The following is a 16,393-nucleotide window of genomic DNA, read 5'->3' as shown; positions in this document are numbered from 1 at the left end:
CTGTGGTTTAAAAAGCTCATGACAGGCCCAGTGTCTCTTTCCCTCTCTGCCTGCTGCGTGTAAAGCTCTCAACTGCTGCTCCAACACTGTGCCTGTCTGCTTCCCGCCATGATGATAATGGAGTAACCCCATAAAGTTGTAATCAAGGCTCCAATCAAATGCTTTCTTCTCTAAGAGCTGGCATGCTCATGGTGTCTCTTCACCGTGACAGAACACTGACTAAGGCAGCATCTGCATCCCAGTTTTGTGGAGGTGGAAACTGGTAGATGACAGGGGCTCATGGGCCAGCCAGCTTGGCTGAAACAATGAGTTCCAGGTTCAGTGAGCGACTCTCCCCACAACAAGCTGGAGGTTGATGAAAGAACATGCCCAACAGCAGCATCTGGCCTCCAAATGTGTGCTCATGGAGCAACACACACTGCCTAAACATCACACATGCACAATACGCTTATCACACGTACACACTCACTATACACACATTGCACACACAGGCATCCCACATACACACCACACACACATCACACATACACACTACATACACACATCACACATACACACTACATACACACTACAAACACCACACATACACACTCAATACACACATCACATACTACACACACATCACACACAGGCACACAGACATACAACACACATTGCACAATACATACACTACAGACATTATTCAACACACATACATACACACACACTCCAGAAAAATAAGTGGTGGCTAGAATGTTTCTGAAACTTAAAGATTATCAGAAACAATTTGTGAATTTCTGAGACTCTTCAGATTGTTCCAAATATAGGTCATTAAACATCCATTATGGGATATTTTTCTTATTCCTAACATCACAGAGTAATCTGTTTCTGTTCAGCCACCCCTAAGACCAAAATAAGAGCATTCCCTGCTAATTGACAAGACAGCTACGGAGTCTGGCTTTGGCATGTGTACTGTTGACCCACTGAACTCCATTCCTGGCACCTGAGTCACCGTTGTCTCCTGACTGTCCACACCTTTCCCCTCTCCTTGCATTCTTCCCTAGACAATGCCGCTCTACCCCTGGGCTCCTCACTGAACTCCAGCAGCACATATCTCACACATGGCTACTTCCTTCCACCTGCATCGCTAACAGACAACCCAAACAGCATTGTAAGCTGGTCAAGAGAATGAGAAAAGGCCTCCTTTCAGCAGGGTGGACTTAAATTGTATCTAAGAAAGAACTTCCTGACAGAGAAGTCTACTGAGGAAGCTTGCCCAGCGAATCTAGTGCCCTGGGATATTCAGAGACTGTATCTGAGTAATCTCATTCAGCAAACTGGTCCATTTCCCTCAGTCCCATCGCATTCAATGACATGAGCTGGCCCCGCTCTGTTCACTCCTCAGCAGTTCTAAAACTCCCAGTAATCTCCATTTCTTCTGCTTTAACTTCAGCTGCTGTCACTAAAGTGGCTTAGATTCTCCTCAGTGAAAAAGTGTCTTCTCTTATTCTCTTACTGTCCCAACCAAAAACCACAGTCATCAGCATCATTCACTAAGAAATAATGGTGAAAATCATGGACTCAAGCCTGGATTCCTGCAGTTAATGCTGGATCTGACAGTTATTAGCTACATATTATATGTGCCTCAGTTTCTTCATCTGTAAAAATGAGTTGTAGTGCAGATTAAACACATACACGATGCTTTCAGAGTGATGCCTGCTGCAGGGACAAGGAAATGTTTACTACTATACATATTAAACACAGAGGAATTGCTCATCATCTCTTTCCAGCCCTCATACTGCAGCCTGATGGTTGCTTGCTTGATTGCTTGATTGTTTTAAAATTTTAATCATGTCAACCTCATACTTCAAATTATTTACCAGCTGTCCAAACTCCTAGCAAGGTCTACTGTTACACACCTCCTCTCATCTCCTTATCTAGGCTCACACACACCCTTTCTCTTCTCAACCACAGCACAAAACCATCCCTGCCCTTCTATACCCAGCTCAAATGTCAGCTGCTCTCCCCTACCCTCCCTCTCTCTTTCTCTCAGAGGCTGCACTTTCATGTTGCATTAAAGTATTCTTTCCCACCTCTTCTTAACAAGATCCCATTATGGGGTCCATTAAGGGAAAGCTACTGTTTTGCCAGATTAGAATTTTAGATATGCCTTTTGATTTGTAAAACGTGATTATTCTAAACATATAGTATTACTTGAAGGCATGGGAAGGAGAGAGGGAAGAATGAATGCCATGTCCAGTGACCTTTGGCCAGTGAGCACCATCTTCTCAGTAGTACAACACTGAGCCCCAGAAACCCCAATTTGTTCAAAGGAGGTTCAGTATGCTAGATAAAGGAATGAATAGATTTATTTTTACTTTTGTTATTTCTGTTCTTTATCCCAATTGGTCTTAAGAATAGAAACAAAGTACAGGCAGATATTTCAGGCAGCCCCGTTACATCATCCCTCTGAGCAGGGCCACGCCTACCACCTGAACTTACTGTTCTCTTCCCCGGTGTCTACATCCCACACAGAGCAGGGCACCTGTATTAGTGACAGAGTCCCAGACAAAGCAACCAGCAAGGGAAAGGAAGGCTTATTTTGGCTTGTCGTTTGAGAGCACCGTCCATCACAGCAGGGAGGGACTGGCAGCAGAAATGTGAGACAACTCATCACATCACATCGTATCCACAATCAAGAAGCAGAGAGAGATGGATGTGGCAGCCTTCCTTCTGTCTTTCCTTTTATTAAGTCCAAGTCTCCTGCCCATGAGGTGGTGCTCCTCCTATTCAGAGCAGGGCTTCCCTCCTCAGCTAGACATCTCTAGAAATACCCTCACAGACATTTGCAGAGCTGTGTCTCTTGGGTGGGGGAGGGGTCCAGATCCAGTCAAGCTGCTGATAGAGGTCCGGCATCACAGCATCCACCTGAGAAAGCATCAGGACCAGGTGTGATTCTAAGCCCTGCACTCACGGCTGGGCCTTTAGAATGGGGGCTGGCCTTGATGCTTCAGAGATGACAGTCAAGTGATAGGATTTGGATGGAGATCAAGGCTTATGAGTCCCCTGGCAAATTAACTCATTTCTTTTTAATGAGAGAAGTTCAGGGTTTAGTCTAGCAGTCTATCTCCAGGGGGATTTTGTTTTCGAGAGTTTTAAGGTATTAATGTGTACTGTGTGTTCTCAACTATGTATGAGCAGAGAAGAGAACAGCCTGGAAAAAAACATATTTGACAGAGTATATCTTTTTCCCCCTGCTGCAACAATTTACCTCATGATGTTTTTGCTCAGACTAATATTAAAGTAAGTCTGTATACCTCAAGCACTCCCTGTCTGTTGTCGAAAGGTATTATTGGAACTTGCCAGAATCCAACCAGGAATTCAACATTTGGCCCATTTAACCCCCAAATGGGTAAATTTCATTTAAATAATTTCATGTTGGCTTCTTCAGGGAGATTGGATTGATGTCTAAGATATAGCATGTTGACGCACAGCTCTTGATTTATGAGACACTTCCCTAAGTGTCTGGCTGAATGCAGCAGTGCCAGGAATAGGTGGAGAGGTTTCCAGTGCATGGAGCAGGAGGCTGGAACCCTGTAGGCCTGGTCATGAGTGCTGTAGCAGGCACTGAAGCCAGGTTTCCTGTCTCCAGGTCCCAAATACTTTCAATCATTTGTCCTATACCGTAGTATGTGTATTTCCCCCACTGGGATGGACATGCATTCATTAGACGCTTGTTCATGGTCCTGTTCTATCTGATGATTCAATCTGCTGGATCTGTGATGCCACAAAAGGTTTCCAGCCAACCCAAGTGCCTGAGCCTCCTTGGATAGGAAAGTTCCATGGTCTTTCTCTTTCCTTTGCTTTTAGCTAGAGTATTTTCACTCAAGAAAACTAATAGAAGAAAAAGAGAAATAATCAGATGTCTGATAGTTTGAAGGAGAACCTCTTCCACAGACTAATATGTTTAAATGTTTGGTTTCAGTAGAACTGTTTAAGAAGGATTAGGGGATGTGGTCTTTTGGGACTAGATGTGTCCCGGGAGGTGGTCTTGAGGTTTTAAAGGCCCATACCAGGCCCAGTGACTGACTCTCCCTCTTCTCTCTCTCTGTCTCTGTCTCTCTGCCTGCTGCCTGCAGATCAGAATATAAAGCTCTGAGCTGCTGCTCCAGCACCATGTCTTACTGCATGCCACCATGGTCCCAACCATGATGATAATGGACTAACCCTCTGAAACTATAATCAAGACCCAAACGAAATGCTTTCTTTTATAAAAGTAACCTTGGTCATGGTGTCTCTTCACAACAATTGAACAGTACTTATGATAAGCAGTAATCAAAAAGTGAGAGACAAATAAATGCCAACATCAAGTTAATGCCTGCCATTTGTTGGATAGGTTGTCTGTTTCCCAGGATGGTCTGTTTAATTTCAGAAAGTCTGTCTAGGAACAGGGAAAATAGCTCTAAGCCAGCCAGTGAGTTGCTTCTAGCTCATTTTTCTTTTCTAAGGAGGTCAAAATGAATAGTGTCCAAGTCTTAAAGCCAAGTAACTTGATAACATAACCCATCAATAGAAATATAGATCCCTGGACAGATAGTCATGTTAATACTGGCTATCGATCCATCTCCCTCAAGCAGCCCAGGTTGTCATATCAGCATTGTTTTACTAGTGGTCATATGCATCCTTCATGTGAATCATGGTGTTTTGCATTTATAGGAGAAAAAAGATAAAGACACCAAGACCTGGTGAGTGGCTTGCCTAGAACTGACTACTCAGTGAGTCAAGGTTAATGCTAGGATGGGAACTCTCCAAAAGAGACCTCCAAGCAGTGAAGTGAGACTAGATAGGCTGATGTGTGAGATATATTGGCAACCAAGTATCTATGTGTTTTGTGTGGAAGGGAGGTAGCTGCTTGCTTTCTTTATCCTCCTGGGTTTAGAGGCAGAGTGTACAATAAGTCTTACTACACAAGACACATACTGCAGTTATCCACACGAGCTTTTATAAGTCATCTATAACTTCCTCTGCCTCTCCTACGCTGAATTAAAGATAAACTATTTCCTTTCCCTTTCAACCCTAGAGGATGTCCAACAGAAAACTGCTCCGTTCACTGCCATTAAGTTCTGTAGACATTCAAAAGTACACAGAGAACATGATGAGCCTTGTCAGTGACATACTAGAGAAAGGGGGCACGGGGGGGTGTGTGTGACATCACTGGTGGAATGTGTAGGGAAATGGAGGTGAGGCTCACTGCCCTTCCGCAGTTCAAAGAGCATCTGCCGTATGTCAGCTCCACTCTTTGGGAAACTTCTTTGGGAAAGCTGAAGTGGAGCCGACTTGTAAGGATTGGAATGGGAGGCAGGCATAATGGCACATGACTGTAATCCTAGCACTCCAGAGACAGAGACAAGAAGATCATAAATTTGAAGTCAGCCTGAGCTACACAGTGAGCTCAAGTCCAGCCTAGGCCACTTGTCTCCGCTAACACGCGTGCACACACACCTTCCTATATCTTCAGTTCTCAGCACAACCCCGCAAAGTCAGATTATTTTACCCCCAAGTTACAAAGAGTGCACAGACACCCAGAGGTGAAGTCGCTTGCCCAGCACTGTTGAGCCTGTAGCTAGCTAGAACACCAGTGTAAACCTTGGCAGTTTGACTCCAGAGTTGGTATTTTCATTCACCTCTTATTCTGCATTATCTGACATCATCCCTATGCATTTGGCTCCAGGCTTTGGGAAGGAGAGTGCTTTCTTTCTACAATATCATTTTCCAATGCACAGAAATCTTAGTGAACTGAGAGATGCTTAAGAATAAAAGAAAGTATTGGCATATTTCATATGGGAAGGTTCGCTGCCATGCTGAAATTCAAACAATCTCCATAAACCAGGACCATAGGCTAGTTAGCGACCAAACTTTTATGGCTCTCTTATAACCAAAGATGTAAACTGGGGGCGGGGGACAGATTGAAACACAGCACAAAAGCCAAGGCAACTGCTTCTAATTTTCAAGGACTTGGCCTGTCCTTGACCTCTGAGGAACAGATCTATGACTTTGGCTATATATATAGAGAGATACATCAAGCACTACTTATCTACATTTAGAACGGTCGCACTCACGGAGAGGAACTGGCCCCACTTGCAGTCCAGCAGTTATATTGATTGTATAAATCAATACAAATGCCTATAAAACAACAGAGTCACAATAAATGATGACGAGGATAGATAAATAACATTTATGAGTACTTTAAGTGGGCAGGATCGAGTAAGTTGGGATTCTCCTGGCACTGGGTAGAAGGCTTGGGATTAATTAAGGAGTTTATTGGAGCGAGTTGCAAAAATTAAGAGTCGAACAAGACTTGGTACAGCTGCCATGAGAATGGAGTCGTACAGTGCTGGTGGCACAGCTTGATGAGTGAGTACCAGGGAAATGGAAGCCATCACCAGTGATTTGAGTGAGACACTCAGCTTCCCTGGGTCCCAGTTCTTCTGTCTGTCAGCATGGAAAATTGGGTATTGAAATCAAGAGTGCCTGGTGAGGTACCAAGTTTTTCAGAAGACAAGTTGTCCCCCTCACACATCTTTTGGGTTCAGAAACAGCTAGTTTTCTGAAGAAATGCCTTTGGCATGTGACCATGATTTGTTCCCAAGTCCCAGTGATAAGGGTGTTCCCTGGAAGGAAGCAATTTAAACATCCATATAGGGAAAATGGTTGGCACTCAGAATCTTGCCAGGAACATGATTCCTTTGCTGTGATCTCAACAGTGTGGCCCAGCCTAAACCCAGACCTGGATCTCAAATGACTGCCCAGGCCTTGCCTCCTGGTTGATGTCAAACAGTTACTGGTGAAATTGGGTGTTACATTGCCACTGTTACTGATAGCTTTCTAGTGAGGCCACATTTACATCATTTTCTTTGGGTTCACTGCTTTTGACAAAATTAGGTATAGATTTCTAATGGGGCTTCAGATTAAGAAAGCAGTAATAAAAAATCCTCTCCCGTCAGTTAAAAGACACAGAGACAAATGCTCCTGAAAGGTCACGTAGAATTCACCTACATTTATCTGGAGTCATCTGGAAATAAGAGAGACCCTGAGAGAGGACCAAGCTAGCAGTGTCTGCCACAGTAGAAGCAAAGGCAAGGTGGTCTCCTTTGAGCCCTTCATCTGGGTGGGTTTTTCATGCTCTGCATCTTTCTGTGTCTGCCACTGGCTGCTAGGGTGATGAATAAGACAGCCAGCCTGTGGCAGACATTGGAATAAGCAACCAGGGACCCAGATTCTGTGCCCCTGAACCCCATGTTTCTTGTTAGAGGATTATGTAATGATGGGACCAAACACACTCATGGTCTGGTCTCTGTCCTGTCCCCTCTTGCTGTTCTTTTCCCTGGCCTGTGTTTCTCATTCAGGCTTATTTTGCCAACCACTCTGATCAAGTGTTCTGTGTACATCAAGCATTCCTGCACCATGAGGAAGTACACTTGAACTCTCCCTGGCCTGTGATACACAGGGAGAGAAAATGGTTTTCAAAGAGGTTGCCTAAGAGGTCTGGTCACATTGCTGAAAGGCTACAGGCCCCAAGAATGGCTGCCTGTCACAGGACAGGCAGTGAATCATTGGCTACAGTCTCCTCTGAGCCGTAGTCTTCTGGTGGCTTGAGGGTGTTCCTCCTGGCTCTCTGAGAGGGAACGCGACACTGCCAGAAAAGCTGAAGTCACTGGGGAGTAGGGCTATGCAGGTTCCATGCGGTCACTCAGAACTGTCTGTCTCGCTACCACACGGGAGGCTACAGGGCAGACACTGGTACTGCAAGGTGCTCAGGCCTTTGTGACTTCCTGTGACTGGTATCAACTCAGAGAGCTGGTGGAGCTCAGTCAGTACTGGCACAGGTGTTTTGCGTTTATTTTCCAGGGAACCCCACACACACCAAGCAAGTATGACGTACCCGTATTCAGATAGTAGGTGCTATTATTGACTGATAGAATCTGAAGTGTGAAAGCGCATCTTTTCATAGCATAGCTGAAGGTGATATTGACCTCTCGTTCCATCCACAGACTTCCTGGATTCCGGAGATCATACAAATCACGGCATTTCTGTTTTGAATGGCCCTTAGACAGCATCTAGCCCGGTGGTTTTGTAGTAAACAAAAGAAGCAGAGCTGACACATGAATGGGGCTGGAGCTAGCATACCCCATCCTAAGCGGCAACTACCACTCAGCTCCCGTGCTGTCAGATCTAGGCCAGTGGTTCGCAGCCTTTCTAGTACCGTGACCCCGTAATAGCTCATGCTGTAGTAACTTCCAACCATAAAGTTATTTTTGTTATGGCTTCATAACTGTAATTTCACTATTGTTATGACTTGTAATGTAAATAACTGTGTTTTCTGATGGTCTTAGGTGATCCCTGAGAAAAGGTCATTTGGCCCACAGGTTGAGACTCGATGTTCATTCTGATCTAGAGTGTTAGATCAGAGAGAAAGATAGGGATATGGGTGTGTGTGTGAACTCTTTTCATACTTGACAACTAATGAAAAATGAAACACTCGCTGTTAGGTAATGAAGCAAACCTTTAGCTTTTGGAGAGTGGATCTGATCTAGCCCAGCTCTAGCTGAGAGCAGACAAGATCAGGCCAGACTTGCCCAGGACCACACAGCTGAAGATATAGCAAACACCTTGACACCATCTTTAGCACTCTAGTCTTCTCTCTCGCGAGACGTGGAACTTGGCATCTATCTTCCCGTCCTGGCTCCAGCTTCTGGAGTAGCATATCATCATGGTGTGAGGGACACGATGGTGACTCTGAGTTAGAAGATGTGTCTCAAAGTCTCCCGTTTACCACTGTGTAATGCTGGGTGCATCTCTTGGGCTTTGGTTTCTTCACTAATAAAATGAACATTAATCAGCTGAGCCCCTCAGGGCTGGGTCAAAACTCACATGAGTGTTTCCACTGTCTGAGAACACTGTGCAGAGCAAACAGCCCAGGAAACCTGCTGTGTGAACTCTCTCAGTAGAAAGATACAGACATTAAATAGAGACACTGCGGTCAGACCCTGGCACAGCAACAGAAGCTCACAGGGTCTCCTGAGCCCTGGGAACAGAGGCAGTAAGCCACAGGGCTGGCAGATATGCTCAGCAGAAATCCCCCTCATCCCAGGAAGAGACAGGCCCACACTGCTGTTCAGTTTCATCTGTAAATCAGGGTTTATATGGTGTTCAGAACAGTCTCAGCTACACCATCATCCCTGGCATCGTTAGAATCACCCAGAGCTCACCCCCCACACACACACACACAAAAATGCTAGGACCAAATTAATGCTCCCTGCCCTGACCTCCCCAAAGCCATTTTGACTGACTATGAATCTTTTTTCATCTCCATTTTCAGGGACGCAGACCGGGCTATTTCTCCTTTCTGGACCCCTTTTCTCCAGGAGTCTGGCTCTTCATGCTTCTGGCTTATCTGGCGGTCAGCTGTGTCCTCTTCTTGGTGGCTCGGTACTCTTCCCTTTCCCTTGCCTTCCCTGTCCTCACACCGCCATCTTGTGTCCACTCTGGGAACTGCATGGGGCGAGGGGGTGGCTAGGAGGAGGAGAGAGGATGGTTTAGAAGACCTTTGTGCCAAATAGAGACGGGAGAGGGACTGGGAGCCTGAAACACTCTCTGCCCAGCTGTCAACCTCACACTGCCCATCCATCTGTCCACGCATGTGTTCACCACCATGCACAGCATGGACAGGTTTGCTCGTCTGGATCTGGTTTTGTATTCCGACCTCCTGAATCCTCCCAGCCACCCACCCCAACTTGTATAGGAGCTTTGGGAAAGAGAGGAGAGGGAGGGGGTGACAGGAAGATGACTCTAATTAAGCACGGTGCATTTGGCTATCCTGGCATCTATCTTTGCCAGGATCTGCCATAAAGTGCTGAATGACAAGAAATGGAGCCTGAAAATCCAGACAGAGTGGAGGGAGAGGGGGAACCAGAGGCCACAGTGACACAGGCCAGGGAGAATGCCTCTTCTGCAGAGGCTGGCTCTGCCTCTGAAAACACAGCTGTCTTGTTGAACAAGAACCACAGAGGGTAGCAGGCAACAAGAGGGTACATTTGTATGCAGTGTTGAGTTGGGAGAAATGGTTGGGATCTGGGGCTAAAGAGAATTAGCTTCCCCTTGTCTCCAGAAACCAGGAGCCTTTCCTGCCAATAGGGAAGAACTCCAGGATGTCCCTAAGCTGTAACTTCCTAAGAATGTACATAGATGGGAATATTTGCCCTCAAACTAAGGTAGCCTGGACTTTAGGACAAACCATCTTCCACCCACTCAAGTACCCACCACCTGCTCACCTCTCAGCTCACCATAGCGGACTGTTGAGTGGGAATGGAGAATAGCTCAGAATGAGTCAGAATGAGCTAGAAATCCAACAGAGGCTCTGTTCCAAGTGGCTTCTCTTTGTCTCCAGACACCAGCATCGGGGCCACGTGTTCCTTTGGTCCCTGCTCTCTCTCTTTGAGGAGGTCTTCCCAAGACCATGTCCCTTCTATGGATTGGGGAGTCCATGTTCTTTCTGCTCGGGAAAGGCAGCAGGAAAGTACTGAGCCTTACAGGCGCCCCATGTGACTCTTCTCATGGTGATCAAAGGCAAAATCGAACGCCCTTCGTGACCACCTAGTAGTCTTCAAATACCGAGTTTTGCTACTTGTATGCCACCCACCCCTCTCGGCCCCACAGGCATCGCCACTGTCAAGTATCTGTTGTCAGTGACAGCTGGCGAGGCGCGGGAGCTCGCATGCTGTCTGACACTTCCGCTCTCCACTTCGCAGTGCTGTCTGCTGCTGTGTTTAGGAAGCTGTCTGTAAGATCCAGGCTCCGCTGCTCTGAGATTCTCTTTGGCCCCCTGTGGCTGAGCCTGTATGCATGGACAGTTGGTTCAAGTGGACTCTGTGCAGCTTTCAAGTCACCTCTAAGGCTCGCTCTGAAAACGGTCTTAGGGCTTTGTTACTGCATAAACACACAGGCTTGACTTGCCTAAAGCTGCCCTGATGGGCTCTGCCCCTGCCTCTGTGGCTGCCACACCCCCACGCTGTCCCAAATCTGGCATTAGCGAATAACACAACAACAACAACTGAAACTGTGTTAGTTTATCTTGGTAGGAGGATGACGCAGGACTGCCATGACTTTTAGTCTAATCTGGGCTATGTAGTGAGTTCCAGGCCAGCCTAGGTGAAAGTAAACCCTGTCTCAAAGACTGGAAATAGAAAAAGTATTTAAGGGATAGTCATATGACTGCATATTTGTATGCTATGCAAACCTGGGATATCTATGCTACAGCAATGGTTTGCAAATGAATTTCATGGAGTACAAAGGCTCCTGAGAGGTTTCAGACACATGTGGGTATTGAGAACTTGGAGCCCCGGTGACTCTTCATTCAGACAGGTTGTACTTTCGCCTCTCGTATGCTGTACTTCTGGGTGAGATTTTAGAGCAGGAAAATGAAACTCTAGGCAGCCATCCCCAAGCCAGCTCATCACCAGAGCTACCTCACAGCAGGGCGGAGTGCTAATACTTGTACTTCGGCATCTCTAAGGCTAGGCAATTGTGTCTGAGAAGAGGAATCCAGTGGCTGTCACTGTGGATACTGACTTGGTGCCATCCACATCACTCAGGACCTTGCAGATTTTTAGTCTTCATACAACTCACAGACTTATTGCACAGGGGCTACCAGCCTTCCTGGCAATTCTGATGTAGCCCAGGGTTTGAGAACTACAGAACTAGGGTGAGGGTTTTTAAGCCATGGCCCTATGGAACCCTGGGAACTTTCTCTGGTCTCCATGAGAATTGACCATGAAAGAGCAAGGACCTTTCCAGGCTACCCAACCCCTGATGCTCCCAACTTTCTGTCAGAGACATCACTTTTAGTCATTTTCAATATTGGAGTTGAACATCTGAGTTTACTTAGGGGAGAAAGGTATTTATTTGAATGATTAAATTCAAATAGTTTGAGAAGTACCAACCTGGTCCATACCCCTTCCTAGGCCCCTCCATAGGAAAAAGAAATTCAAGAATCTAAGTACAGTACAGGGACAGCCAGTGAGCTGTACCCCTCTCCAGCACCCTATATCTACCCACCTCACCACAGGAATTTGGATTCTCTCCTACAGGTTAACTCCGTATGAGTGGTACAGCCCACACCCTTGTGCGCAGGGCCGGTGTAACCTTCTGGTCAACCAGTACTCCCTAGGTAACAGCCTCTGGTTTCCTGTGGGAGGCTTCATGCAGCAAGGCTCCACCATCGCTCCTCGTGCCTTGTCCACCCGCTGTGTCAGTGGTGTTTGGTAAGGTCCATAGCATCCCAAGGGCTAGGGGATTGGGTGGTGGTGGCAAATGCTCCCTAACCCCAGCACTTGGAAGGCAGAAGTAGGCAGATCTCTGAGTTTGAGGCCAGCCTGGTCTTCAGAGGGAGTTCCAGGAGAGCCAGGACTACAGGGAGAAACCCTGCATGGGTTCCAAACAGACCTGTCCTTTCTGATGGACAGGTAGATATAGCCAGGAAGATGTGCCTTGCCAGGCAGACCCTAGCAGGGAACCATCTGTTTTACAAGTTCAGAGGGGGTTGGGTAATGTGGATGTGGGAGGTAAGAGAGGGTGAAGGCTCAGTAGTATTTACTCTGTCTTAAAACATAGCACTGCCTCTGGGGTGTGGGTACAGAGGAGAGCCAAAACAAAATAAGAGAAAGAAAGGAGGAAGGAAGGGAGGGAGGAAGGGAGGAAGGAAGGAAGGAAAGAAGGAAAAGGAAGGAAGGAAGGAAGGAAAAGGAAGGAAGGAAGGAAGGAAAAGGAAGGAAGGAAGGAAGGAAGGAAGGAAAAGGAAGGAAGGAAGGAAGGAAGGAAGGAAGGAAGGAAGGAAGGAAGGAAGGAAAAGGAAGGAAGGAAGGAAGGAAGGAAGGAAGGAAGGAAGGAAGGAAGGAAGGAAGGAAGGGCAAGAAGAACAACCACCACCACCACCAAGGAAACAGCTTTGATGGTCTATAGCAAAATCCGACCTCTTGACCTGAAAAGTGACTGAGATGGAGTGGCTGGCCAAGAGAAAGTATGTGCAGATTTATACAAACAGAATCTGTAGTAAAGTCCCTGAAGGAGAAGGCTCCTCTTCCGCTTTCTGCTCCCAGCTGTCTCAGCCTCTGTCCTCCTCCTGCTCCTGGCTCTGTGGGCCTGGCCTGTCTGTCTCAGGAAATCCAGGAATGGTCAAGCTCTTAGACTCTCGAATGGGCAAATGATTCAACATTAAGAAAGTTCTTTGAAAACTTACAGGAACTGTGAAATCAACTAGGCTTTGTATTAGACTTTTGCGGGGGAAATGAACATAGGTAGCCCAGAAGACAAGTTGGCAAAATACACTTATTGGACCCTCTCTTAGCAATCTACAATCTACAAGGTTTGACTGCTGCAGCTCCCAGAAATTCCAACCTTAGTCCCCTGCTTCCTCCTCGACCTGTTTAAGCCAAAGGCAAAGGAGACTAGGTACTTCCGTCCTTAATTACTAGTGCCTAGGTTATACAAGTTGGTTTACACACAGGTACCAGAGTTGTTTCTAGAGCTGGGGCTAGTTAGCTGGAACAATGACACCCCTTTTATCTAGGATTTTCGTTTGCTCTGATAAATACAAAATATGGCAGGATTTAAGCCACTTGGGCAAGATGCTTGCCTGTTCATGGGCATTGCAGAAAAGTTACTGAGTAGCTCAACATGTGGTACTGGGCCTTGTGTCCCCAAGAAGAGGATATTGGCCCAGCAGAGACAGTCTCAGAATCCCTCGAAATATAGGAAACCCAGACAGAAGCCTTGAGAGAGGAGCCCCTGAGAGTGTTATTTTCTTTGGGTGTTGTCTTCCTAAGCTCATTGCCGCTGGTGTGCCTGGGGCCATTGTTCTTTGCCTGTTGCATCTACCCTTGGCTCCCCATTGCCCCCCACGGAAAGCCTTCCTCCAGAGAGTTTTAGAAGTCCACCTCCTGCTGGGTGCTGCTCTAAAGACCAGGCCTCAGACATCAGACTCACGGTCTCAGTGACTCAGAGTCACTGTGTTCCAGAGCATGCTGGGAAGGGAACTCTGTAACAAAGAAAAGCCGCCGTGAGACACCCTTACTATCCCTTATCCACAGTTATCAGCATGTCTCTCTACCTCTTAAGTTCTTAGATATTGAAATCAAGGTTTAGTTGGCACCACCATGAGGCCTTGGCCTTCTAGCCCGAGCAAGTTACAGAAAATGTCACATTGTTCAGAAGAGTGCCAGCTTCCCAACTGCTAATGTCCTCTGATACAGGGGCACAGCTCCACCAACTCCTTGAGATAGCTCGGCCTGCATTGGGTCAGTAGAGCTGGTTTGCCCTTATGACCATGGCCCTAAACACTCCACCCAGGAAAGGACAAGCATCAGAGTGTAGCCATGAGCCTGAGAGAAGCTCCCAGACAGCTCTGAGGCCATGTCTACATTCAAGGTACATTAACCTGGCTTCTCATCAGTGCATCGAGGCTGCTGCCAAACTCAGGCTTGCCCCTAGGAATGGTCATGAGGATCAGCCTCCACCAGTGTAAAGAACTGAAGGAGGTTCTTGAGCTGGGAGGCAAGCCTGTCACTTAGAGGTCGCTACTGGAAAGGGCCTCAGGGAGGTGGCCAGATGATTTTTATCTCCTAGCCAGCCTGGAGATCTCTCCACGTTTCTCTAGCTTGTGCATTCATCCATTTCATTCTAGACTGCTTATCATAAATGACATAGTACCTCATTTGCTGTTGTATTTGCCAGAGATATGTAGAGCAGGTGCTATTATCCCCATTTATTAGGTAAATAAGCCCAGAAAAGACCAGCTTTCCTTGCTATTTTATTAATGGACTGTAACCACCACTACAACAAAACAAAAAGTATAAACAACCCCCCAAAACAAACAAATGAAAAAACAGTTCACATCCCTGGTGGTCTAGCATATAAAGGACCATTGAGTTAGTGGATGGTCTGGTTGTGTCTCCCTAGGAAAGCAAACAGCTGGAGTTCTTGGTAACCTTACAAAAGGGACAATGGGATTTCTTGGTCTTGAAAATCCACCTGGCAGCTGCCAGCTGCTGAATCCTACAACACCGCTATGCATTAACATAGCAATGTCTGCATACTGAGTAAAGCCATGTGAATTCAGATGCCACTGATTTGGAATTGGTGATTCTCCAGCCTACTTCGTGCTTAGATCTGTGTCTGAGCCCCTAACACACAAGGAGGTACTGATGTAGATCCAGCCTAATGAGCAGATGGGAAAAGCTTGCTTAACCTACCAGAGTGAACACACTGCTGTTTGGCTTATATGCTGCCTGCATTGCAAAATTATTCAAATTTCAAATGAATTCTAGCAACTCAGTAGAATACTCTTTTAAGTCTTGAAGCAGCTTGCCCATTGTCAGAGTATTTTCCAATTTCAACTTCTCAGCAGTCCAAAGATGCTTTTCATGAGTTCATCTTCATTGAAGGCTTTCTGCTGTTACGTTCGTAGAACTGGCTCTGTACAGCTGTATCAGTATTATCAAGGTGCTTCCCGGATCCTCTCTTTGCTTGCCTGCAGCAGTTGGATAGTGGGCTTGCCTCCCTGAGGTATAGGGATTAGCTGAGGTAGTAGCTATCAGTCAGCACTTGGCAACATACAGCTCCGCACAAGGCCCTCACTAGCTCATCTCCTGCAGCCCCCAGACTCTTCTGTACATGGCCTATACATCTTTCTAATGACAACAAGTAATCACATTTCAGAAATAAGGAAATAAAAAACACAACCAATTGTCATCTTTCAGGGAACACTCATGTACGTCCTGCATCCTTTCCCTCCCTATGCTGAACTGACATTCTCTTTCAAAGAAAGACACTTGCTTTCTCCTGGGCCCTAGTAGGACTGGGCTCAGGGGCCCAAGCCTCCCCCTGGAGTGCCTGGGCAATGATACCTTCCTGGTCTCTTCCTGCCTAGGTGGGCATTCACACTGATCATCATCTCATCCTACACGGCCAACCTGGCAGCCTTCCTGACTGTGCAGCGCATGGAAGTGCCCATTGAGTCAGTGGATGACCTGGCTGACCAGACCGCCATTGAGTATGGCACGATTCACGGAGGCTCCAGCATGACCTTCTTCCAAGTAAGCACCACATGGCTGCTCACCAGCATGGGGGGAGGACAGACGGAAGATGAAATGCTTGTGCCCTAAAGATCAAAATGCTCATCTCGTTCTGTTTTGAAAATCTACCTTAGAGGTCTTCATGGGGCTCAGCTCTGTCCCATTCCACAAAATGTCCCCCAGAATGAGGTCCCAAGAGGACTCTGTATGACTATCAACCCATCCCAAATTGTTGTGCGTGAGCAGCTGTTAATACTTGAGATGATTTTAGAACTAATGTGATGGAA

General features: G+C 46.6%; 1 protein-coding gene across 4 annotated transcripts in view; it reads left to right on the top strand.

Moving 5' to 3' along the window:
• The window catches only part of Grik4 (glutamate ionotropic receptor kainate type subunit 4), a 426,381-nt gene that overhangs the window by 387,976 nt on the left and 22,012 nt on the right, over positions 1-16,393 (top strand). For all 4 annotated transcript variants that reach the window (XM_060372150.1, XM_060372148.1, XM_060372145.1 and 1 more), the window contains 3 exons: positions 9,359-9,468; positions 12,126-12,299; positions 15,962-16,127. In XM_060372150.1, the coding sequence (XP_060228133.1) occupies positions 9,359-9,468; positions 12,126-12,299; positions 15,962-16,127 (450 nt within the window). The remainder of the gene's footprint in view (positions 1-9,358; positions 9,469-12,125; positions 12,300-15,961; positions 16,128-16,393) is intronic.

This window comes from Meriones unguiculatus, chromosome 1 (genome assembly GCF_030254825.1).
Source record: "Meriones unguiculatus strain TT.TT164.6M chromosome 1, Bangor_MerUng_6.1, whole genome shotgun sequence".
In the NCBI taxonomy this organism is placed as follows: Eukaryota; Metazoa; Chordata; class Mammalia; order Rodentia; family Muridae; genus Meriones; species Meriones unguiculatus.
Note: the sequence above shows the minus strand (reverse complement) of the source record. Positions and strands in the feature narration are given on the sequence as shown.